Source organism: Saccopteryx bilineata, chromosome 1 (genome assembly GCF_036850765.1).
Source record: "Saccopteryx bilineata isolate mSacBil1 chromosome 1, mSacBil1_pri_phased_curated, whole genome shotgun sequence".
NCBI lineage: Eukaryota > Metazoa > Chordata > Mammalia > Chiroptera > Emballonuridae > Saccopteryx > Saccopteryx bilineata.
This window is the reverse complement of record NC_089490.1, coordinates 326,933,460-326,959,695: the sequence shown is the minus strand read 5'-3', so window position 1 is coordinate 326,959,695 and position 26,236 is coordinate 326,933,460. Positions and strand designations below refer to the sequence as shown.

General features: G+C 38.3%; 1 protein-coding gene across 3 annotated transcripts in view; it reads left to right on the top strand.

The window, feature by feature from the left end:
• The window catches only part of DEUP1 (deuterosome assembly protein 1), a 100,812-nt gene that overhangs the window by 8,400 nt on the left and 66,176 nt on the right, over nucleotides 1-26,236 (top strand). For all 3 annotated transcript variants that reach the window (XM_066253684.1, XM_066253683.1, XM_066253685.1), the window contains exons 2-4: nucleotides 10,659-10,830; nucleotides 12,153-12,248; nucleotides 18,447-18,581. In XM_066253684.1, the coding sequence (XP_066109781.1) occupies nucleotides 10,659-10,830; nucleotides 12,153-12,248; nucleotides 18,447-18,581 (403 nt within the window). The remainder of the gene's footprint in view (nucleotides 1-10,658; nucleotides 10,831-12,152; nucleotides 12,249-18,446; nucleotides 18,582-26,236) is intronic.

Below are 26,236 nucleotides of genomic sequence, written 5' to 3'. Positions count from 1 at the left end.
CAGCCACGATGTTACACAATCTAATATATTCAAGGTTATTAAATCATATATTTAATAAACTTATCTCTGAAGGTCATTTCTAAATGGTAATTCCACAGATGCACTGAGCAATGCTAGGGTATGAAACACATACATAAAGTCTCAAAATGTACAAATTCAGGAGAGTTGTTTTATAAAAATGTCAATTTCCTTATATAAGTGGATGCACATATGATGGATTACTTCTTTAAAATATCATTTCTAACTGAAAGAACATTTATCCAGATCTTACTTTACCTAGTTATACATGTATGAAGTTTAAAAAGTCATTTGATTCTTTATCAGTTACCAAAAAACAACCCTCTCCCGTTCCCTCTCCAGAGGCACTTTCTTCTGGCTGATTATTTTGGTATTTACCTCTGAATCTCTAAACAACATGCTTACATTGCTACTTCTTGATTTTTCAGTTAAAGACATTATTTATTGACATTCACAATGGTTTTTATGCTACGTAAACACACACATGTGCGCACATACACACACATGCATGAACACACACAGTCACACTTGAGATTCCTTCATTCTCCCAATATATCATGATTTTGGTTGGGTCAGCATTCACTTTGCCTTATAGTGACTTCATGAATGATCTTTACTGCTGAGCCATATAGTATACTGTGATTATGTCTCCTTTCTTGTACAATATTTTGTATTTCCTGGAGTTAAAACTCTAGTATCATAATTATAATTTTTTGACATTTTCTTCTTTCTGCATAATTTTCCTCAAAAATGTCTATATTTAACCTAGTTGTGTGAGTATCTTTCTTCAAATGGCTGTGATTCCTGACTGCTTGTTCCTATTAAAGAGTGGTAGAGTCAGAAACTGACAAAGAGCTCCAGTGTACCTGATGGGGCTGGTTACCAGGGGTCTTAGTACGATCATCAGCCCAGTCTCTGTCAGTGATCTGTCTCAGGCTGATCAGAGCCAGAAGACACTCTTCTCAGTTCTCCTGATTGGAGGGTATAAGTTGGACTGCCAGTATTAGCCCCCTACTTCCAGATATATGTACCTATTCGGGTTGCTCTGGGCTTTCTCCACTGCCAGCTCCCGTCATTTTTGTCCTTGTAGCTTTAACTTTATAGATTAAAAATATCCCTTGCTTTATTTTAGTAGGATTTGGGAAGGGAACTAAATGTGTTTATTTATCCATCTTCAACCAGAAAGTCTCATTTTTCTCTTCTGAATTATTTACTTTTTATTCTGTGACTTCATCTCACCCATTGATCTCATTCATTGAATCTTGCCAAATCTTTCCTAAAAATCTAGGTACTGCTACATGATCTGCCAAATTTTTTATCTGCAATGAAACTCATATTTTCAAAGAACCAAAGCAGGTAAATATTAAAGCATCAATTCTTGCATCTGAATTCAGAGAAATCCTTTAAAGCACTGCTCTTCTATGTGTGCATCCTTTTTAAAGTGTCCTTTCCAACTCTGAAATATATTTACTGATAATCACAACTTTACTTCCCAGTTTCTTATGAGTTAAATACAGTTTCAATTATAGTTTGTAAAAAAATTCTCTGATAAGTCAATATATTGGCAGTTTAATAAGTTGTAGTGATGTATTCTTTTTGCACACTGATATTCTTTTTAATTTGATTGATTCTCTTGCCTCTGCTGAATGGCCCAGACTATACCTTATTCTTCTCCCTCCATCATATTTTATCCCCACCTATCCACACTACCCCTCTTCAGAATAATCAAATTTGACAAGTTCTAGTTCCTGTTTCTCTGAAGGAGAAAGGTGAAGTAGACCTGGCATAAATGCCTGATCTGTGGACCTTTGGAGGGAGATCTTGAAATGTTAGAACAATGCTGAGTGTTTGTAGGAATTCAGTGACTGGTTCAGAAAGGGAAGAAGGAAACTAGGAAGGAGGGAAGTCTGGGAGAAAGGGAAGGGGGAAGGAGAGAGAGAGGGAAGAAGGAATGAAGGAAAGAAGGAAGGGAGGGGGGAAGAAGGAAGAAAGGAAAGATGGGAGGGAGGGAAGGAAGAAGGGGGAAAAGAGGGAGGGGAGAGGGAGAAGGGACTGAGGAGGTAGGGGGGGAGGGAGGGAGAGAAAGAAGGTAGAAGGAAGGAGGGAGGGAAGGAGGAAAGGACAGGAAAAATTCCTTTGAATTGAGAGACTAATTGAGCCGTCCACAAACCATCAGGCTGAGTGCCTTGGAGTGGTAACAGAAATGTGTAGAACACCGATAACAACGGCTGTGTCCCTCTTTTAAATAGCTTCACAGTAACCGCCATTACATTTCAGAGGCCAGATTTTGTTCCATGGCCTTGCCTAGCTCCAGGGGAGACTGGGAAATGTAGTTGTGTTTTTAGCTGGACACATTTCCACTCTGAAAACTTCAGAGCTCTATTAGTATGAAGGATGGATGTTATGTAGGCAACTAGTCACATAGAAGATAAGAATAAGATACAGATTTGGAAGTTATCAGAATGAGCTGGCAGCAGAAGGTTCATTAGAAATTTCTAATGTTCAGGAAATAGAATATTTCTTAGTTTTCTAGCATTGGAAAAACAGATTTTATCAATGTTTGCCTAATTTTTTGCTGTTAGGCTCCAGTGAGATAGTTGGTTCTAGTTTTAAATAGAAAATGGTAAAATGACTATCTTCATTGCAATCTCTCATCAAATAGACCTTTTAGAAAGAGGTAATTTTAACTGTCCTAGCAAGTGGCTTATAGAACTCATGCTACTTGTATAGATAAACATTTGTTTATTATTATAAAATCATATATTTATATGTATTAATATGTTTCAGATGTATAAATTTATGAGGACTGTGAAGTTACTTATACTTCTAGATAATTATAAAAATTACCCTGAAGAAAGGACAGTGTCTGCTAATATCTCACTGCCTTCTTAACCTCATTCAATCTATGAACCAAGATATTACTCAGAATGTGAATAGTTAGTATAGAAAAAGTTTATCTATAATGTAGATGTCTTAACAAATCTTCCATTCATTTTAGAACATAAAAAAGGAAACTTTAAATTTGTATGCACCTCCCTGGCCAGTTGGCTCAGTGGTAGAGCGTCGGCCTGGCGTGCAGGAGTCCCAGGTTCGATTCCCAGCCAGGGCACACAGGAGAGGCACCCATCTGCTTCTCCACCCCTCCCCCTCTCCTTCCTCTCTGTCTCTCTCTTCCCCTCCCGCAGCAGAGGCTCCATTGGAGCAAAGTTGGCTAGGGCGCTGAGGATGGCTCCATGGCCTCTGCCTCAGGAACTAGAATGGCTCTGGTTGGAACAGAGCAACGCCCCAGATGGGCAGAGCATCACCCCCTGGTGGGCATGCTGGGTGGATCCTGGTCAGGCGCATGCGGGAGTCTGACTGCCTCCTCGTTTCCAACTTCAGAAAAATACAAAAAAAAAAATTTGTATGCACCTAGAATTCTGACAAACATTGATAAGACTTGGAAGCTATCACATTGCATCTTATTTCTATAAATGTCTTCCTTTGATGATGATGATGATGAAGGTTTCAGAATAAAGCCTTTCTAAGTACATTTAAACATGCTTTTGGGGGATAGTGGGATTTATACCTCCTCCACACCCCAACATTAAGCTTACTGCAAATGAGAAAGAAGAATGGACTGAATATGAGCCACCACCTCAAATATGCAGCATAAATAAGAATTGTAATATTGCTAAGCCAGCAAACTAATAATAAAGTAAATAACATTTTTTGGACAACAAGGAAAGTGTTTGAGGAAAACCTACTTTTAGCTACAATTCAATAGATAATTTTAAACAAGGGCAACTCTGAAACTTGGCCTAAAAGTCATAAAGTAATAAATCTTTCACTTTACTATTTTAGGAGACAGCTGACCAAAGCAGGCTGACATCACAGACATGTCTACCAGGGTGATTCTGGGACTTCTCTTGGAGTCTATCCCGTTCGGTTCTATTTATGTTTCTGGTGTTACACAGTATTTGATGTACAGAATAGGGCCTGTGAGCCACCCCAGAATAGTTAAATTATATTTAGTATAGCTAAATATACAGTAATATCACTAAGACATATACATTTATACATTTTAGAATGAGTTACATTAAACTATTTTGAAAAGGTTAAGGCAATATGGTTGCTCATCAACCTTTTGGAAACTCATGTTTTAGACTGTTCCACATTGCATGAAGTACTTTCCTCTACTCCTTTCTCTGTGCTTCCCTTCTTCTCTCCCTCCCCTTTTTCCATGACAACTTCCATATTTGTCCTTTAAATCTCCTCTTCTCTTTCCTGAGCTGAAGATCCATTTCTATTCTGATTATCTCTTTTATGTCCCTCTTTTCTTTTTACCAACCTATTTATCCCCTTCTACTTTCCAGATTGGTGATGGGTAGACTGACCCTACATCCCAGTTTTCTCAGAACAATCACTGTTTACACCTCTTTTCCTGGCATAATTATTATTAATGCACTTTTGATTTCAAAATTATCTTGGTTTCAATAACAGATCATAAGATCACCATAACTAACTGTTTGCTGAAGGTTTGCTTTTTCAAAAACCTGCATGTGGTCCTGGCCAGTTGGTTCAGTGACTATAGATAGCATCAGACTGGCATATAGATACCCTAAATTCAAACCCTGGTCAGGCACACAGAGAAGAGACTATATGCTTTTCTCCCCCTACCCCTACCCCTTTTCTTTCTCTTCCCCTCCTGTAGCCAGTGGCTCGAGAGATTCAAGCGTTGCCCCAGGTGCTGAGGATAGGTTGGTCAGTCCGAGAGAGCGTCTACGTCAGGCACTAAAAATAAGCTTGGTTGATATGAGCATCAGCCCCAGACAGGGGTTGCTGGCTAGACTGCATGCCAGAGTCTGTCTCAGTATCTCCACGCCTCTCAATTGAAAAAAAAAAGAATCTTCTTGTAAGCCCATGTGGAGAGACACATAGGTCTATGTATCTTAAACCAGCTCTATTTACTCTGAATGACTTTCTACACATTCCATTCCCTGCCCCCTCCCAACATACTCGCCACTACCATTTCAATTTGTCACCAGCTTTCTATTTTGCTCCCTCTTTATCTCCAAATTTGGTATTCTAATATTTTAACTCTAGGCTCACCAGACTGATGTATCACGCTGTGAGTCTCAGCACGCCCCCTCCCCCCTGGTTGAAGGCATTGGACCTCTGGCCTGACCCCAGGACCCTTCTCTTGTGAATTGCCCCCAAGGATAAGTATGATAAATTGCAGGGCCATGGTCTGTATGTCTTAGTGTAGTGCATTAAACACAATCTACCCAGTCCCCAAGGCTGGGAGATTCAGGATTTTTCTTCTTTTTATCTCCTCAATCAACTTTTCTAAAATCGGGATAATAACCTACTTGATGGAGTGTTTGAGGATCCATGAGAGAGGGTTCAGGAAAATAGTTAGCATAGAGTTAGCATTTGACTAAAGGAAGAAATGAAAATATAAAAATTTTAGTGCCCATATCTGAGAAGGGGGCTAAACTAAGCCCTTTTTTTTATTTTATTTTAAAGTTTACTAGATTTAAGGGCAAATATTGGTACTATTGAGCATCTGTTTCTATTATCTCTAGAAAACTGTGGAAGGGAAGAGATACAAGAAGATGGGACAATTGAATTTCTACAGGGAATATTAAATTTGACAAATGAATTTGATGTAAAAATGAATTTGACTAAATCGTATGTAAGAGTTTGAGAGAAAGCACCGTGGCTTGTGAGCACCCTGGCGAGGAAGCAGCGGCGGGGACGCAGCGGCGGGGACGCAGCATGGGCGCCCTGACCTCGGAGGCGGGACGCAGCATGGGCGCCCTGACCTCGGAGTCCGCGTCCCAGGCCAGTCTGGCCTGCAGGCTAATGTGCAGGCAACATACGGGAAGTTGTATTCCTGCTTTGGAATGCTATTTTGCAGGGACTTTCATGGCATTTTGAGGGGAAGGAGAGAAGAAAAAAATAGGTTAATTAAGTGGATTAGAATCTGATTATAAGAAAAGAAATAATCACTAGATCACTGTCATTCTGAAGGGCTTGGTAGTGTAATGCCATAAGGGTCTGTCCTCCATCTTGCCCTTCATGACATTTACAACCACTTGTATGTAAAAACACCTGTATATATAACCAGCAATGTTCACCAAATTTGCAGCCGACACAGAACTGGGAGGTATAGTGAATATCATCTCACAGAAACAGGATCCCAAAATATAAGCTCAGATGTTCCTCCTTTAGGAAGGCTCCTGCGATAGCCCACACTGTCCACGTCTGTATTCAGGCCTGCATTTCTATTCCCCAAAGAGCGGCATGTGTTCACCAGTTTCTTATCGTTCTACCTGCCTTGTAAGTCTCTGTCTACCCACAGGCAGTTTGTCTTGTGCCCCTGTCTTTCCCAATTCACACGTGGACAGCACTCACTTAATGCACGTTTGTGTCATTGCAGAACCAATCATGTCAGGCCATATTGAGAGGCTGAAACTGTCGAGCTAAAATTTAATAAAAATAAATATAAAGACCTGCCCTTGGTATTCTCCTCAAAAACTAAATAAGCACAAGACAGTGACTAGGTAGCTTCACTCATAGCATGTATGAAAAAGAAGTAAGGTGTTTAGACAAAAATGAAAGCACCTCGAAATGGTATGATAGCACTGCTTTTCCTTCCTCTTCCCCAATTCAGAGCTGATCTTCATCTGCTTGTATAAAAGTATACAGCACCTAAACAAGGGATGTGAGAGTCCCTCTGCAAGATGATTAGGTCACACCTAGGGTAGTATGTTAAAGTTCTGAGTGATATATTTCAAAGAGGAAATTGAAAAATAGGAACTGTTCAGAGGAAAATCACCTGGGTTATGAAAGGCCTGAAAATCTTAACTGTTGTCATTCATTTTTTCATTCATTCAACACGTATATATTAAGCATCTAGTATTTTTCAGGCAGTAAGCTAAGTAGTGAGTGGTACAGAAAAAAAAATCTCTGTGAGCAGTTGAAGGAAATAAAGATACTTCTGGAAATAAACAAAGTCCCTTCAAATAAGAACAAATGAAGCCTTTTTAATTTAGAGCTTGCTAGAACAAGGGAGTCAGCAACCGGCACTTGTGTTTGGCAGAGACTCAAAGGCAGGCAGGGGAGTGGAAAAGCTCTATAGTAAACAAAAGGCTTCAGGCATGCTCTTGGAAGCTGTTAGCACAGAGACGCTGGAGGCAGAATATTAGAAGTGGGGCATCCTGTGTGATTGATTTGGGGATCACATTTGGCTTTCTCCAATTAGTCCTGAGATGGAAGTAGGGGCAAAAATTAAGGAAGCTGTCAGTCCTTTACCAAATCTTGACCATTCTAAGACTACTGCTGTTGAAGTTCATGTTCAGTCTCTAATTCTGAATGTTGAGAAGACTCGGAAGAATCTGGACGTACATCGATAACTGCATTCATCATATTGATGACTATATTCAAGTACTGTAAAGTTGACTATTTTGAAAAAGCATTTGTTCGGAATAATGCCAGTGGATCAAATTAGGACCAGTGGATGAAAAAGTTCTTCAGTATAAGAAAAAAACTTTTGAAAACTCATGCAATCTTAGTCAGTTGTTATCTGCTAAAGGAAGAACTCAGACATAGGTTGGATGACCTTTGGCAACGATATTGCAAAACAGATAAAATACCTTGACATGCCCCATAACCACTTTATATCTTTGGTACCAATGCAGAATCTTGGGCCCTGTCCTAGACCTGCTGAATCTGGTGGCTGGGGTATGACAGATGATTCTCTTAGGAAACATTTGTGGAAGATATGCAGACATTGTGTGGGGAATTGGACTAAATGACTTGTAAAAGTCCTTCCATCCCAAGAGTGTAATAACTTGCATAGCATAGTCATAACCAGGAAATAAACCATTCATTCATTTATTTAACAATATTGATTGATTGACAATATTTATGTCACACTTTACTTTAGGCCTATATTTTAATTTCATTAGCATGGTGCATTCCTACATGCCAAGAAGATAGTGATAAGAAGAACTCATTTGTGCATTTTTCAAAGATTTATTGAGCCTCCGTTATGTACTGAGGCACTGTGCTGAGCTCTGGTGACAGTGATGAACAAGACTGATATAATCCTTTTCTTTCAGAGCTTATATTGCATAAAAAATAAAACATATTTACAGTAAAGGGTGATACATGTTGTGATGAAAAAGAAAATGGTGTGAAAACCACCCTTTTTATTCTGTTGTTTCTCTCCCACATCATAACTCCAATTAAAATTCAGTTGAGTTTTTTATAGACAAATTAGTACTTACTTTCCTCAGATTTGTTTTTCATTTTAAGTAAAATTTGAGAATATTTGGGCCTTAGCCCAGGAATGCTAGAAGACTTCAGAATGGCGCTTTGTTTTTAAAAACTCTCTGCTGTTGGATAAACAATTCACAGGAACATCCTTGTTCAGGTTGACCCTGGGTATTTTAGAAAGTGATTCCAGAAATTCTGAACTGTTTGGGTTCTAGTACCTGTTTCTAACTCTATTGCAATGAAGCTAATTTGTATTATATAATTTAAGCAAGTTCTTATTCAAAGCACCATGTCTCTTCCTGTGTGGTATACAGGAAGGAGCTTACGATGGGAAGCAGCTGCCTACAATCTAGCTCCGGCTCTTCCACTAATTAATGTCTGACTTGGACCTCACTGGGCCTCAGTTTTTTAAAAACGCTAGATGATTCTTAATAGGCCTAAAAATTCTGATCTGGTGAAACTAAATGAAGAAATGTCATTTTGCACCTGCATCTCCTCCTGCCTTCCCTACAGTGTCGCAAATATATCAGAAGCCCCTTCACCACCACTGAATGGATACTGAAATAACTAGCTTTTCTGTTATGGACATGTATGTGTTCCTTTGACTGCAGGTGAGGCTTCAGTAGCTACTGCTTATCCAGTCTGAATAACACTATGCCAGGCCCCTGGGAAATCCTTCATCTTCTCTGAAGGAGAACTCTGCCCTAGAAGCACCCAGCAACCTTTCTTCTCACCAATTCTCATTCTCTGTAATTCTAGTTATCACCGTGGGTTTTGTTTCAAATACAACCAATTATCAGAGCCTCTAATACTGACCCCATTGTCCAAAGACTTCCATTCCTTTGCCCGTACATGCCTGATCACATTTCTTTCAAACAGACACCAGTCATATCACACTAAGTTCCCTTACTGAGGAAGCAGCCTGTAGCCAAGGTAGTACCTTTGATTCTGGTCCTACCTTGACAGGGCTTGCTCTTCCATCCCTGGCAGGTACAACTGAAGTTCCAGATTGCCTGCCGTCGGATCTCCTCAAGTTATGATAGACATAGGTACATGGATATTCACACGTAAGAATACTGAACCATTTTTCTTTTCTTCCTTCCTTCTTTCTTTCCTTCCTTCACTCCTTCCCTCCCTCCCTCCCTCCCTCCCTCCCTCCCTCCCTCCCTCCCTCCCTCCCTCCCTCCTTCCTTCCTTCCTTCCTTCCTTCCTTCCTTCCTTCCTTCCTTCCTTCCTTCCTTCCTTCCTTAAGTGAGAGGAGGGTAGATAGAGAAACAGACTGCAGCACGTGCACCAACCAGGATCTACACAGGAACCCCCATTAGGGCCTATGCTCAAATAAATCGAGCTATTTTTAGCACCTGGACCAACCTAGCTATCCTCAATGCCTGAGGCCAACACTCAAACCAATTGAGCAACAGGCTACAAGAGGGGAAGAGAGAGAGAAGGGGGAGAGAAGCAGATGGTCACTTCTCACATATACCCTGATGGAGGATCAAACCTAAGGTGTCCACATGCAGAGCTGACGCTCTGTCCACTGAACCATCCGGCCAGGACTGAATCATTTTTCATAGTTAGAATTTTTCCTTAGAATTTGTATGCTCTAAACCAGGGGTCTCAAACTCAACTCAGCATGTGGGCCGCAGAGCAAGATCACAGCCGTTCGGCGGGCCGCACTAGGTCTACAAAAGGCAACTGTTACACAACACTTTTCTCACTGCAGTTGAAAACAAAAAAAAATCAGTACAACAAGCACAATAGTACATGCAGTTTACTCAGTGTCACAAAACGACCAGAAACTGTAGTTCGCATCACAACTGCTGTTAACTAAGCTAATATCTAGCTAGGATGCTAGAGAAATGAAAAATACAAGTAGGCCCCTAGGCTTACTTAATTTTATCCAAAATATTTTGAACTTCATGGATTAGTCTGCAGGCCACACAAAATTGTTCGGCGGGCTGCGAGTTTGAGACCCCTGCTCTAAACATATTATTTATTTGTTTGTTTGTTTAGCTATCTTTTATTGCAAACTTACTTCTGATATAACCCACAGAATATGTTTTCATTTTAGAACTTCCTTGTCTAAATCAAAACTTTTGGTTCAGGCAGACCACTTGCACTAAGAAGAGATATGGACAATGACTTTATTAGTGTGTTGTATTATAGTATGAAAATATCACTTAAAATTTTAATGTATATACACTGTTAGATCCGAAATTAACTTTTGTGTTTCATTTTAAATATTAATATCAACTTTTGGACTACTTCTTATTTACATAATTGAACAATTTGAGGAACTAATGATTTGTTCAGAGCAATGTAAGTTTCCTTGTCCTCACATTTAAAAATGTATTTTACTTTTCTACGATTGGCAGAGATTCTCCTTGGGAGGCCGAGCTTCAGGAATTAATGGAACAAATTGACATCATGGTAAGCAACAAAAAATTGGACTGGGAAAGAAAGATGCGGGCTCTGGAGACAAGATTAGATATCCGGGATCAAGAGCTGGCAGATGCACAGACTTCTTTGGATCAGAAGGGTCAAGAGGTACTGTGCACTATTAATTCCTCAGACTGTTATAAAGAGTCTTTAGTCTCTGGGCTATGGTTTTTATTACACATAGTTTTTATGAGGCATCAGCAATAGCCGTTATTGCTTGAAATTCTGCTATAAGTGCAAAATGTGTTCTATCAGAATAAGTGACAGAGCCTAAACTCAGTTTGCTGATGCAGACAGAAATATAGTATCAATGTCATCTCGAAAAGCAAACAAACATTCAGTATGTATGTGAAATAAATACGGTTGACAAGCAATGATGGCAGTGCTTTTACAGCTGTAGAAACAAGTTTATAGTTGGCAAAGCTGGATCCCTGGGCAAGACAGAGTTCAAGAGCATCTGCACTTTTTAATATACTAGAAAAATGTTTCCTGAAAGAAGTGAAATGTCAAGAGTTTGGTGAAGGGTGTGTGTGTGCATGTGTGTGTGTACCTGAGCATCATTCACACGCGTGTCCTCGGCCCTGCGAGGCTGCTTAGGTTGCACCAGAATGGATGAGTGCTCTCAAGCCCGCGGAGGAGTTGAACACCATATGCTTTACCTGGGGTGCACTTTTGTGTCTGAATTTTTCTTTCGTGCAAGGCAAAAGAGGAATGCTTACTAATCATATGCTGAAACATCATCAGTCAATGAGTATAGCAGCCATTTTCCACCTTTATTGGCCTCTCACTGGAACTTTTTGGCATAGTTAACTGTCTTATTGTTTGGCATCATTAACTTATTTATTAGCTTCTGGTTTCCCTTCACAGTACTTATGCAAGGGACTATTATCTGACTTCCATACCTGTAACGACACAGATGTATAAACAGGTGCCTCACCTGCTTTTTACATAGACAAATTCTAAGCCAAATTCCTAAGAACTCCTGTTAGACAATTCCTTTTTAATATGTTAGTTCTTATTAAAATGTAACAATTATTCCATTGTCCTACCAAAGCAGAGCTCCCATTGAAGGCCATGGAGCTTAAAATAAGAGCTGAATCTGTAGATAGAGGTTCTGCCCAAGTAACAACACAGCTTGCCAAAAAGATAATGCAAAGTAAATTCTAAACCTTAATTTAAAATGTGATGGTGATAAGAATCTTTTGTCAGACCTCCACACCGTACTGTCCTGGTTTGTACCCAGTGGAATAGTGCCAGCAGGGCTTGGTTTTTGTGAACTTAATTGATAGCTATTTTAAGCACTGCAGTACAAATATTTGTTCTTGGCTTGGTACAGCAGTTTTATTTGAATTGTACCCCTCTTTTGCATATTTTTAACTTTGTCAAGCAAAATTTGGTAAAATCAAAATTAAATTTTATTCTTAATGCAGGTGGGATTACTTAAACAGAAGTTGGACAGTCTGGAAAAATGTAACATAGCAATGACTCAGAATTATGAAGGACAATTACAAACTCTAAAAGCTCAAGTAAGGAGACTTTTATTTAATATCACACATTTTGATATATGTTTTGACCTATAAAATTGTGTTAATTTTATTAAAATGGATTGTTTTTAATATGAGCAAAAGTTCTTATATTTTAACTACAGTTTATATGTTTGGCCCTGTCTTTCACTGTTTTATATATATTGATTTTGTCTTTTACTAGATTATCAGCTCTGTATCTCTTTAACTGTTAGCACAGTGCTACTCTGACACTTTCTATCAAGTGTCTTGTTAATTAATTATGTGACAAATAGCTATGTGAACAAAAACAACAGTAAAAAAAAATTACTATTTTGTAGACATTACTCCCTAATGGGGAAGTTCTTTTTTCTATGGCAATTTAAAATATGCATGTTTGCTATTATGAAATAGATAATTGAAGGAGCAAAACTGGGCTTTATTATTTTGTTACTGGTAGGCTGTCTCAGAAATTACAGGGCTCTGTATACCTGATGAGAAGAATACTGATTTCTTTCTTATTTATCCCTATATAGATGTTCACTGTGTTGACAAGCAAAAAGTCTTCTCTCCCTTACACAAATAACACATAGGGCAATAATCATCTGAGAGTATCCCAGATCTAATAGATGATATATCCTTGCTTAACTTAGTAAATGAATCAATGGAAAACATGGCTTGATTATGAAATGATACTTTACAACCAACTTTTTTAGAGTGCAAAGATTTCATAAATAATAATACAGTTAAAGGAGCCCAAAGTATTTAATGTTCCTCCTTAAGTACCTTTTTAAGGGAGGTTACCAGCCATTAGTATTGGAATATGAAACATTTGATGCCACATAATAAATATGATCTGATAAGACTAGCTCTTAAGTCTTAGACATTTTGCCTTCAATTTAAATAGCTATGACTAGGTAGTAGCTTGAATTATGAAACTTTTTATGATTTTTTTTTTTTTGCTAAGACTGAGCATTTAACACTTAAAGTCAATCAACCTTGCATTTTCTATAAAGATAAAGCTCTACAATTGCAAAATATTAAATTACTATAATTTTTCAGAGATCATGATCCAGAATAAGTTCAAAAATAAAAAATAAATTTAAAAAATATAGGAATTTAGATACAAGTTAAGTACGATTTCTAAACTATATTTTAGTTCAGTCATACTTACAAAATTTTTAATTTCTGGCATTTTTTATGTCTGTTGTTAAAAACTTTTTTGGGTCTTGTTTACAGATTTTGTGCAGTCATTTTAATACAATGTGTCCATAAATTCATGGTGCACTTTTGACCCGTCACAGGAAAGCAACAAAAGACGATAGAAATGTAAAATCTGCACCAAATAAAAGGAAAACTCTCCCGGTTTCATACCTATTCAGTGCAGTTCGATGTGGACTCACACACAGATTTTTTAGGGCTCCTTAGGTAGCTATCCCATATAGCCTCTACAGACTCGTCACTGACTGATGGCCTACCAGAACGGGGTTTCTCCACCAAACTGCTGGTTTCCTTCAACTGCTTATCCCACCGAGTAATGTTATTCCTATGTGGTGGCGCTTTGTTATAAACGCACTGATATTCACGTTGCACTTTGGTCACAGATTTGAATTTAGCGAGCCACAGAACACACTGAACTTTCCTCTGCACCGTCCACATTTCGACTGGCATGGCCGTGGGCTGCTCTGCTGTATACATGATGTTACGTCATCATCTGCACATGCGCACATGCTACCACATCATCCTACAGAAACTGGGAGTTTTCCTTTTATTTGGTGCAGATTTCACATTTCTATCGTCTTTTGTTGCTTTCCTGTGACCGGTCAAAAGTGCACCATGACTTTACGGACACACTGTATATGAATCCTTGCTATTTGATGCTTTGCTTGGCTTTTGGCTAACCAACAAATATTTTTATAGCAATTTCACAGAAATTTGTTCTGTGAAACACTAATACTGAAAGTTTAGGAATTGTTGACTCCTCTGTTCCTGGATATTCACAGTGCATATTAGCATATTACGTGCTGTGAGAATTCCTACTTTAAACAAATGCATTTAGTCTTTTTAATTCATCATTTTCCAAATTTATTTGACTTCAGAACCCTTATTTTTCAAACTAAAATCTATTAAAACTGTAGTACAGTATTACAGTGTAAACACTGTAAACATGTAGTTCATTTTGGAAACACTACCTTATTGTTGAGAGAACAGCCATCTGCCTCCACTGTCATTTTCTGCTTCTCTTTTTTCCTCTGGTTACAAGAAAGGAAGAAGAGAATTAGGGAGGGAGAGCAGAAGACAAAGAAAGAGTGAAGGAGGTAAACAAAGAGAAAAAAGTACTATATACTTGACTTGGTTTGCATAATAACTAGTAATGTGTCATTTTTCTAACCAGAAAATGCTGTCTTATGGCAAACACGCTTTTGTTGCTGCTAGCTTACTCTACTGCTTCCTTCTTTGGAATTCCTGGCTTATTTACAATTTTATTTTCCTAAACTATTTTAAGGCTATACTTTACAGCACTCTGCATTGAATAACTCAACTCTATCAAAGCTTTCTTATAGAAATTGCTTTTTTTTTAAAAAAAAGGGTATATTTTATTTTTCTTCTAACCATTATAAAACTTTAATATATATGATTCCCACTTCTGAAAAGATGGAGTAAATTTACTTTTCCCTATTCCTCCTGCTAAATGCAACTAGAAACCCTGGTCATTATTTATAAAATAGTTTAAGAATACTCTGAGAAGTAGAGTGAAGATACAATCAATTAGGATCTTGGGACCCAAGGAACAATATGACAGTGAGTTCTCTGGCATTTCTATTTGCTTCTTATGTCCCAGAAAGGGTAACAGAGAAGCCAGCAACCCAGACTTTAATGGGCACAAACAAAAAGAGCCCCAATGAAAACCTTCTCTCTTCAGCCAAAAGACCAGTAAAAAGACAGCCTATTAAGATCAAACATGATTACTCCAGTGAAACAGCTCAGAAAATGACTACAACCCCAAATCTAACCCACCAGCAGACCAGCAGAGTCTTAGTGGACAGCCTAGGTTTCCACGCTCACCAGGCTATTATGAGGTAGCAAATATCACCATGTCCCACCCCTGCCTGGGAGGGATCAAAGACTGAGGACTGAGTGAAGAGCCAGGAATTTCATTACTACTGAGCATTAACAAAGACCTCCTCAATCCATAGTGGAGACGATGTGAAGAGCCTGGATTTCTATGCCCATCTGCAGTTGATAAGGCATGCCTTCTCCTCCTCCTACTCCTCCTCCTCCTCCTCCTCCCCCTCCTCCTCCTCCTCCTCTTCCTCCTTCTCCTCCTCCTCCTCCTCCTCGCTGGAATGGTATTGGGGAAGCCTAAAAAAGAATCAAGATGTTCACCACCCCTTAGTGGTAACAAGGCTACTTTGCCTCAGTACAGTATCACTGAAGGCCATGTGAGAAGCAGTAACAAGGCACCTATGCCCCTCCAATCAAGGTGGTGTGAGTAAAAGATGACTGAGAAACCAGAAGCCCCTCTCCCACTCAGTAGTAATAAGGAACAACTTTCCATGGTTACTAATTCCATGACTTTGACTTCTACTGCCAGCTGGAAGTAATAAGGTAGCATTCCATTTTCCCTGCTGGAACATGATCTGAAGAAGACTGCTAAAACACAATATTTAAGTAAAATCTGAATTGTCATGACACAATACCCTAAAATGTGTAAGTTTCAATAAAATATGGGTCATTATACCAAGAACCAGAAAGATCTCAACTTAAATGAGAAAAGACAATCAAGTAATGCCAACACCAAGTTGTTACCTGACAAGGATTTCAAGTAAGCTGGTATAAAAATGCTTCAATGAGGAATTCATAAACATACTTGAAACAAATGAAAGATTAAGAAGTTTTAGCAAAGGCATAAAACTATAAGGAACAATCAATTATAAATTTTATAACTGCAAAGTACAATAACCAAACTAAATTTTTTTTTCAAAGAATGGGCTTAAAAGCAGAAAGAGGAGGAGAGAGAAAACAATCAATGAACTTGAAGATAGCAAAATAGAAATTGCCCAATCTGAGCAACAGAGAGAAAATGCACTAACAAAATATTAACCTCAGAGACATGTAGTACTAGAAGAAAAGATTGAAAATTGGTGTCATCAGAGTCCCAGAAGGAGAAAAAGGTGGGAATGAAAAAGTATTGACTGAAGTAATGGCGGGAAAGTTTGAAAATTTAGCAAAAGATATAAACCTACAGATTCAAGAATCTTAGTGAAACTCAAACATGATAAATCCAAAGAAAGCTAGACCAAAAAGAACTCCTCATAGTCAACATTCTGAAAACTAAAAGATAAAGAAAAGATCTTGGGCAGCAAGACAGAAATAACATCTTACCTCTCAGGAAAAACCAATTCAGATAACAGATTTCTCATCCAAATCCATGGAGGCCAGAAAAAAGTGAAACTTTTTTCACTTATTGAAAAAACAAAAATATCAACTCAAAATTTTATGTCCAGAAATTCTGTCTCAGAATGAAGGGGAAATTGAGGCATTCTCAAATGAAGGAAAACTAAGAGAATCTGTTACCAATAGACCTACACTAACAGAACGGCTGGCAGGAGTTCCATTCACAGAGAGGAAATGATAAAGAAACTTGAAACATCAGGAAGGAAGAAAAAACACTGGAAAGACTGAAAACATGGTTAAACACAATAGACTCTCTTTCTCTTGAGTTTTCCAAATTGTTTGACAGCTAATACAAAAATTAAAACAATGTCTAATGTGGTTTTTAATGTATGTTGATGACATACTTAAGACATTAATATTATAAATGGATATAAGGGTAAAGGAACATAAAGAGAGGTAAGCTTTCTATACTACATTTGACCTGGCAAAATCAACACCAGTAGACTTTTGTATTAACAATGAATGTATACATAACATAATGCCTACAGCAACAACAAAAAAAGGTATACGAAGAGATATATTCAAAACACTCTAGGTAAATTAAAGTGAAATTATAAAAAATAGTGAAATAACTCAGAGGAAGACAGGAAAGCTAAAACAGGAAAAAGTAAAACTGGAGAACAAACAAAACACTTAAAAGAGGGAAAGGGGGGTGGGGGAAGTTGGAGGAGAGTAAAGGGAGATAAACAGTGATAGAAGGAGACTTGACTTGGGGTGGTGAATACACAATACAATATACAGATGGTGTATTATAAAATTGTACACCTGAGGCCCTAACCGGTTGGCTCAGTGGTAGAGCAGATGGACACTTCTCCTATGTGGCCTAACCGAGAATCGAACCAGGACTTGCACACGCCTGGCTGATGCTCTACCACTGAATTGGCCAGAGCGGAATAATTCTGTATATTGATTGTGGCTGTGGTTGCACAATTCTACACGTGTGATAAAAAATGGCATAGAACAGTACACATATGTTGCACTGACGCCAATTTCCTGGGTTTGATATTGTCCATAGTTCATTAAGGTATAAATATTGGGAGAAAATTGATGCAGACGCTATAGAACCTCTCAATAATATCTTTATAACTTCCTGTGAATCTATAATTATTTGCAAATAGAAAGTAAAAACAAAAAAACTTTTGTTAAAGTTATAGAAATTTCCTCACAGATTTTAATAGACCATGCTGCTTTAATCTAATATTTGACAGAAAAAGAAATAGGAAAAAAAAATACAATCTAAATTATAAAAAAGAATTATTGGTAAGAAAAATATATCAGTTTTTATATTTAAACTTAAGGTTAGTATAAGTAAGTCATTTATACTGTTTTTGTCTTTTGAATTAAGTATTTAGGTTTTCTTGAATAAAGTATAATCTGGTTATTTTATATAGATTGAGATAATGAAATTAAAATCAACACAAGATGGCACTAAATAAAAGTAAGAAAAAACTTGTGTTTTTTTTTAAATTATGAGCTTTGCAACATATGCTTAAAACAAAACTGAACAACACATTTATCAAGTGAATGATTGTTTAACTGTGCAGTTTATGAATTTGAAATTTACATGAAAGGTGAATTGTGTTCAGCTTCAATAATTTAGTTTTAATCCCTGGTTCTGTCTTCATAATTGGAACATTTAAGCTCTACTACATTTTCTAATCATGACTTAAATTTTTAAAGAGGTGCAGAGAAAGAGAACTATAGTGAAATCAAGTTAGAAATTACCAGTAATAGTAAAATGTTAGCATTCTTTATTATTTACAGTTTTGTAAACTAACTAATAGCTTTGAAAAACTGAGATTACACCAGATGAAACAAAATAAATTTCGACGAAAAGAGTCATCACACTTCAAAGAAGAAATACCCTTCAAACTGAGTAATTTGAACCAGAAGTTAGAGGTGAGCTATATGTTCTTAGTTTCTTGGTGTGTATTAAAGATTGATTGCTGTTGTTGTGGTGGTGGTGGGCTATTTGTCTCTAGGGTGCACAATGGTGTGTGCAGCTGTGGTAATGAACACCATTACAGATGAACCTCTCATTGAATATATTTTCATAGTGCACCTTCCCTTCAGGCACTCAGTGAATTAAAACATCACTTTGATTTATATATCCTTTACACATATCAGCATTTTTGGAGAGAAAAAAAAGTGCAAAGAAACTGCAGATGTTGAGTGAAATTGAAGGACATCCCTGGGGTCTATTAGAGTGAATATCTAATAAATCTTTTTTCCCCCCATAACCGGGTTCATGAATATTTACTGTAGAAGGTTTTAAAAATAAAAAACATAAAAACAATTCACAAACCCACTACCCCCAAAATATCATGGTATATTATCCTGAGTATTTACTTTAAGATCTTTTTATATGCATAAGTAGGGTTCTATCTAAATTATTCTTACAAGAGAATTTGGATAATGCTGAAAAAATGATTTTGTACCCTCTTTCATTCAATGTTATATTCTTTTCTTTTTCTTTCTTTTTTTTTTTAAAGAGAGAAGATAGATTCCCACATGAACCCTGACCAGGATCCACCTGGCAACCCTGGTCTGGGGCCAATGCTCAAATCAATTGAGCTATTTTAGCACCTGAGGCTGATGCCCTTGGGCCAACCCAGCTATCCTTAGTGCCCAGAGCCAATGCTCAAACCAATTGAGCCACCGGCTATGGGAGAGGAAGAGGGAAAGCAGGGGGAGAAGGAAGAGGAGAGAAGCAGATGGTCTCTTCTCTTGTGTGTCCTGACTGGGAATTGAACCTGGGATGTCCATACGCCAGGCCAGTGCTCTATCCACTGAGCAAACCAGCCAGGGCCCAATGTTATATTTTTTCATCTGATATTTAGAGGGCACTATTATGAGGCACTATTTTTAGGGATACATCAGTAAACAGTATCTTGAATATTTTCCTGAAAACCCAATTTTAATGACTTGCTAGTATTTCATATTCTACATTAACTACCAATAAACCTTATAATGCCTAGTTAACTATTACGTACTTAAATCCCAATGAAGCCTCATAACGATTTTCAGAACAGAACCTGAAGTGTCAGCGGTTTTTATTTGAAGAAGTAGTACCACTCCAATATAGGCACCGCATATCACCTAGAACTTCAAAAATCTGAGTACCTAAAAAGGTCTACAATGTCACAGATGTGCTTTTTCTTCCTTACACTCTTGGTCATTCCTTTTATTGGTCATATAACAATGTATATAGATTCTACTATAACTTCATCTTTAACATTAGATGAGTTCCCAGGGCTGCTCAGTTGTTTTTCTTTTTTAAAAATTTTTCACTGAATGTATTGGAGTGACATTTGTTTCAGGTATACAATTCTATAATCCATCATCTGTATATCATACTGTGTTAACCACACCAAGTCCAGTCTCCCTCCATCACCATCTGTCCCTCCTCTACCTCTTTCACCTTCCCTACCCTGTTTTCCCTCCTGTCATTCCCAGACTGTTGTCTGTGTCCATACATTATTTTCTTTGCTTAATCCTCACCTTTTCCACCCAGCTCCCCAACATGCCTCCCCTCTCACAGCTCAGTCTGTTCTCTGTATCTGTGGATCTGTTTCTATTTTGTTTGTTAGTTTATTTTGTTCATTGGATTCCACATATAAGTGAGCACATGTGGTACTTACTTTTTTGTGACTGGGTTATTTCACTTACTGTATTTCCCCATGTATAAAAAATATAAGACGTTCCCATGTATAAAATGCACATTAATTTTGGGGACTGAAATTTGAAAAAAAAATGTATTACATAAAGTTATTGAACTCAAGTTTTATTCATAAAAAAATTCATAAAACAACTCATCACTGTCAAAACTCCCATCCATTAGCTTATCCTCATCTGTGTCTGATGATGAATCACTGTCTTCAACAATGAGTGCAAAAACAAGCACGAAAAATGGGAAATGCAAGTTAAAAAAAGCTACAACTACTGTATAAGATGTGCCCAGTTTTTAAACCTCAAATTTTTCCAAACAATATGCATCTTATACATGGGAAATATGGTAGCTTAATACTTTTCAGGTCCATCAATGCTGTCACAAAAGATAAGATTTTCTTCTTTTTTAATGGCTGAGTAGTATTCCATTGTGTCAATATACCACAATTTTTCCACTCATCTGCTGATGTGAACTGCTTTCAAATATTGGCTATTGTAAAAAAAAAAAGCTGCAGCTGTTATAAAGTACCGTACCTCAATTCCGTGGGTTTGCGTAGAGACACCAAGTCCAGATGAATTTTGAAGAGTTTTATTAAAGGAGGAGATTTATTAAATATGCCGGCCGCATATGACTGACACGCGGCAGTAGACCCAAATCGTGTGCAAGCTCCAAAAATAGTTCAGGGGCTGTTTATATACCCTGATCACACACGGGCGGGGGGAGGGGGAGAGCATGAAATCATGGCACAAGCTGACATTTGTTTAGGGGATACTCAGAAACATTAAGACTTTCAAGGTAACACAATCAAAGATGTTTACAAATCTTTCAGGGTTCATCTTCCCTCATTAGCCTAGAGGTATTTTACTCTCAAGATTCCAGGAAGGGGGGGGACTACAATCAATGCAAGGTGGTATATAAATTCTGTCTCCCATTGAAAGAGAAGTTTCTCTGTTAACCTTTATTTTAGATTTAAAACTAAAGGACCCATTGTTCTTGCAAGCCAGAAACTTCTACATTTTTCTCCCTCCTCTCCCCAAAGGAGGGACAGGACAAGAAAGCCTGACCTTTCCTCCCAGAATATCAATATTATTTTTTTTAGCTTTTTGGTACCTTACAACACAGTGAACGTAAGTGTACATATATTCTTTCAAATTAGTGTTTCAGGTTTCTCAGATACATTCCCAAAAGAGAAATTGCTGGGTCACAAGACAGTTCCATTTTTAATTTTTTTAGGTAACTCCATACTGCTTTCCACAGGCTGCACCAATTTGCATTCCCACCAATGGTACAAGAGGGTTTCCTTTTCTCCACATCCTCACCAGCACATGTTTGTTGATTTATTGACGATAGTCATACTGACAGTTGTGAGGTGATATCTCTTTGTGGTTTTAATTTGCATTTCTCTGATGATGAATGATTTTGAGCATCTTTTCATATGTCTATTGCCATCTATATGTACCCTTTGGAGAAGTGTCTATTCAGGTCCTCTGCCCATTTATTAATTGGATTGTTTGATTTTTGGTGTTGAGTTGCATAAGTTTTTTATAACTCCTTAACAGATGTATCATTGACAAATATGTTCTCCCATTCAGTGTTGTCTTTTTATTTTTTACTGCCTATATTTTCTTCTAAGATGGTTTTGAGTCTAACATTTAAGTCTTTAATCTATTTTGAGTTTATCCTTTTGTATGATATAAGATGGTGGTCTAGGTTCATTTTTTGCATGTTTTTGTCCAGTTTTCTCAACACCACTTATCGAATCGACCAGTGCTTTTCAATACCTGGTCCATGGAGCAGTGCTGGTCTACCAGAAATTTCATGTCGGTCCCCAACTAGTTAACCACGCTGATGTATGATTACAGACCATCATACAACATTAGGTTGGTTAGCCTTGGCTGGTTGGCCCAGCAGTAGAACATCAGCCTGGTGTATGGAAATCCCTGGTTTGATTCCCGGTCAGGGCACACAGGAGAAGCAACCATCTGCTTCTCTACCACCGCCACCCTTTCCCCTTCTGCAGCTATGGCTCCAATGGTTTGAACAAAGTTGGCCCCAGGCACTGAAGATGGCTCCATGGCCTCAGGCCTGAGGTGCTAAAATGACTCAGTTGCCAAGCAACAGAGCTGCATGCAGCCCAGCTGGGCAGAACATAGCCTGGTAGGGGCTTGCAGGGTCAATCTGGTCAGGGTGCATGCAGGAGTCTGTCTCTGCCTCCTTAAAGGAGTCTTGTCTCTCACTTAATAAACAAACAAAACATTAGGTTGACTAACTTTTGTGGACCAACGTGTAGATCAACACAAAATTTCTGATGGACTGGCACCAGTCTACAGACCTGCAGTTGAAAACCACTGGAATAGACTATATTTACCCCATTATATATTTTTGCCTTCTTTGTCAAACATTAACCAAAAAGGCATAAGTTTATTTCTGGGCTCTCTATTCTGGTCCATTGATCTATCAGTCTGTTTTTATGTGAGTACCCTGCTGTTTTGATTATTATGACATTGTAGTATAGTTTGATTTCAGATAGTGTGATTCCTCCAACTTTTCTCTTTTTTTAAGATTTCCTGTGACTATTTGGGGTCTTTTGTGGTTCCATATAAAATTTTGGGATATTTGTTCTAGTTCTGTGAAATACGCCATTGGTATCCTATTAGGAAGTGCATTGAACCTATAGATTGCTTGGATAGTATTGACATTTTAATGATGTTAATTCTTTGAACATATACTTCCACTTATTTGTACCTTCTTTAATTTCTTTCATTAGTATCTTATAATTTTCCAAGTACAGGTATTTTACATCCTTGGTTAAATTTATTCATAGGGTTTTATTTTTTTATGCAATTGTAAATTGGATTGTTTTTTTAGTTTCCATATCTGATAGTTCATTATGGTGTATAAAGATGCAACTTATTTCTGAATATTTATTTTATATCCTGCTACTTTACTGAATTTATATATCAGTTCTAGTATTTTTTTTTGGTGGAATCTTTCGGGTTTTCCATATACAATATTATATATTTGCAAATAATGACAGTTTTACTTCTTCCCTTTTTTTAATTTTTAAAATACTTATTGACTTTAGAGAAGAGAGAAGGGGAGAGAGGAAGAGAAACAGGAGTCAGTCTGTCCCTGTAGGTGCCCTGACTGAGACTGAACCAGCAACCTCCACACTTCAGGATGATGCCCTGACTAACCGAGCCCTCTGGCCAGGGCTACTTCTTCCTTTTTAATTTGGGTGCCTTTTATTTCTTCTTTTTTGATTGTTATGGTTAGCACTTCCAGTACTATGTTGAATAAGAGCTGACATACCTGTCTTATTCCTGGTCTTATGAGAAACACTTGTAGTTTTTGCCCATTGAGTTTGATGTTAGGTGTGGGTTTGTTGTATGCAGCCTTTATTACTTTGAGGTATGTTACCTCTATTCCCACTTTGCTGAGATTTTTTATTATAAATGGGTGCTGGATTTTATGAAATGCTTTGTTTAAAATCCTTTGTTTGTTCAATTTTTTTTCCTGCTCTAATTGGGTATTTTCTGCTACTTTGTCTTCCAAATCACTGATTCAATCCTCAGCTTCATCCAACCTACTCTTTATTCCTTCAAGTGTATTCTTCATTGCAGATACTGTATTTTTTATTTCTGACTGATTCTTTTTATTGTTTCTATGTCCTTATGCATGTTGTCTCTTTATTGAAGTTCTTGCTAACTTTACTACTCACTAAATTTCTTGAGCATCTTTATAATCCATTTTTTAAAAATCTGTATTTATTAATTTGCCTGCTTCCATTTTCATTCAGTTCTTTTTCTGAACATTTCTCTTGTTCTTTCATTAGGGACATGTTTCTTTGCCTCCCATTTTGGCTGCCTTTTTGTGTTTGTTTCCAGGGAGATGGGCTATGATCTGGGATGAGAGTAGCCCCCATCCCAGAGCCACACAACTCAGTCTGCCCTGGATTCTGCCCAGACCTCAGCAAGGCAGAGCCACCAGGAATCAGGAAGTTGGGGCTGCTGGGTGCCTGGAGAGTGGAGTTAGTGGATCTCTTGAGATGAGGAAGGGCCAATCAGGTTCACGGAAAAGTGAGGGGAATGGCCTCTGCCTCAAAGTCACATATCCTAGTCACTGACACCCCTAAATCTGCCTAAATCTCTGCAGCCCAGCCCAGGCAGTTTACTCCTTCCTCATCAGATTACAATCTCAAGAGGGTGGGGCTATGGAGAGTGCAGAGGATGGGGCTTTTGCTTTCCTTCAAGCTGATGCCATAAGGAGGGTAGTGCTCTATCCAAGAAAGATGGTGTCTACAATATGGGAGAATGATTAAGCACAGGTAGACTGGTGGCTGTCCCTTGAGCTCTCTTTCCCAGAGCCACAAACCCCAGTCTCTTCTCAAATGACTCTAGTCCACTCCGCCCTCCCTCTTCTGGAGCTCAGGGTGAGTGTCTATGAACAAGATTTTGTGCATTGGCCCTTTAAGAGGGTGCCTGTGTCTCTAGCAGACTCCTGTCTCGCCCTAGAGGAGAGAATCCCTGCTGATTTTCACAGCCAGATGCTATGTGGGTGCTTCTTCCAGGCTCTGGAACTCTGAACAGGGGAGACTATCTTGGGTTTTGACCCCATGCTTCTCAGGGTAACATTTGCAGCTAAGATATGCCTCTGGAATCTCAGGTATGGCCTGTGGGAGTGAGACTAGCCCTTTTCATATGTCCACCCTTGCTACCAGCCTTGATATGGTTTCTTCTATAAAGCCTTGGTTATAAGATTTCTCTTCAGCCCTTGCCAGGTGGCTTCAAGGATAAAGCATCAACCTGGAGCACCAGAGGTCACAGATTTGAACCCTGAACAGAGCATGTATGAGAAGCAATCAATGAGTACATAACTAAATGAAACAACTAAGTGAAGCGAGGTGATGCTTCTCTCTCTCAAATCAATGGAAAATTTTTAAAAAGAGAGAGAGACTTCTCCAGCTATTCTCCAAGTTGTTATACAGGTTGATCGCTGTTCAGTAGTTTTTTAAATGATCTCCAATTGACCCTTATCATTTTATCTCACTCAGTTTCTTTCACCCTAAACCCCAGCTTCTACCAAGCCCTAGTCAATGATTTTAGTTTTTTTTTTTTCTACTTTGTTGATGTTGTTCTGTACTTCCCAGTCACCCAGGTAGGCACCTCTTAGGAATCTCAGATCTGTTCCTTTCTCTTATTCTTTATATTCCAGTCCAGGTTTTCCCCTCTGCATTATCCAGTGTCTCTTATCTCCCTCTTCCTCTTATCTAATTTTCATTGTCCGGTTTTATACTTTATCACCTTACTCTTCAATTAACAGTTCCTCTTAAAATTTCACTCCTAAATATTTTTAAGAACAGAAGGCCCTGGCCAGTTAGCTCAGTGGTAGAGAGTCAGCCTGGCTTGTGGATGTTCTGGGTCCGATTCCCGGTTAGGGCACATAGGAGAAGCGCCCATCTGCTTCTCCACCCGTTCTCCCTCTCATTTCTCACTCTCTCTTTGTCTCTCTCACTCTGTTTCTCTCCCACTCCTACATCCATGGTTCAATTGGAGAAAGTTGGCCCTGGGTGCTGAGGATGGCCCCATGGCCTCTATCTCAGGTGCTAAGAAGAGCTCAGTGGAACAACACCCCAGATGGGCAGAGCATTGCCCCCTAGTGGGCTTGTGGGGTGGATTCCAATTGGGGTGCATGTGGGAGTCTGTCTCTACCTCCCATCTTCTTACTGAATTAAAAAAAATAAAGGAGAAAAAAAGAATCTTGGATCATAGCCCTAAAACCAGTCTGTTAAAATAATTTTGTTTGAAATTTGGAGTTTTAAATTTTATATTCTACTGAATAATGAATATACTCTTAAATGCAAATTACTGTCTCTAAGTAAGTT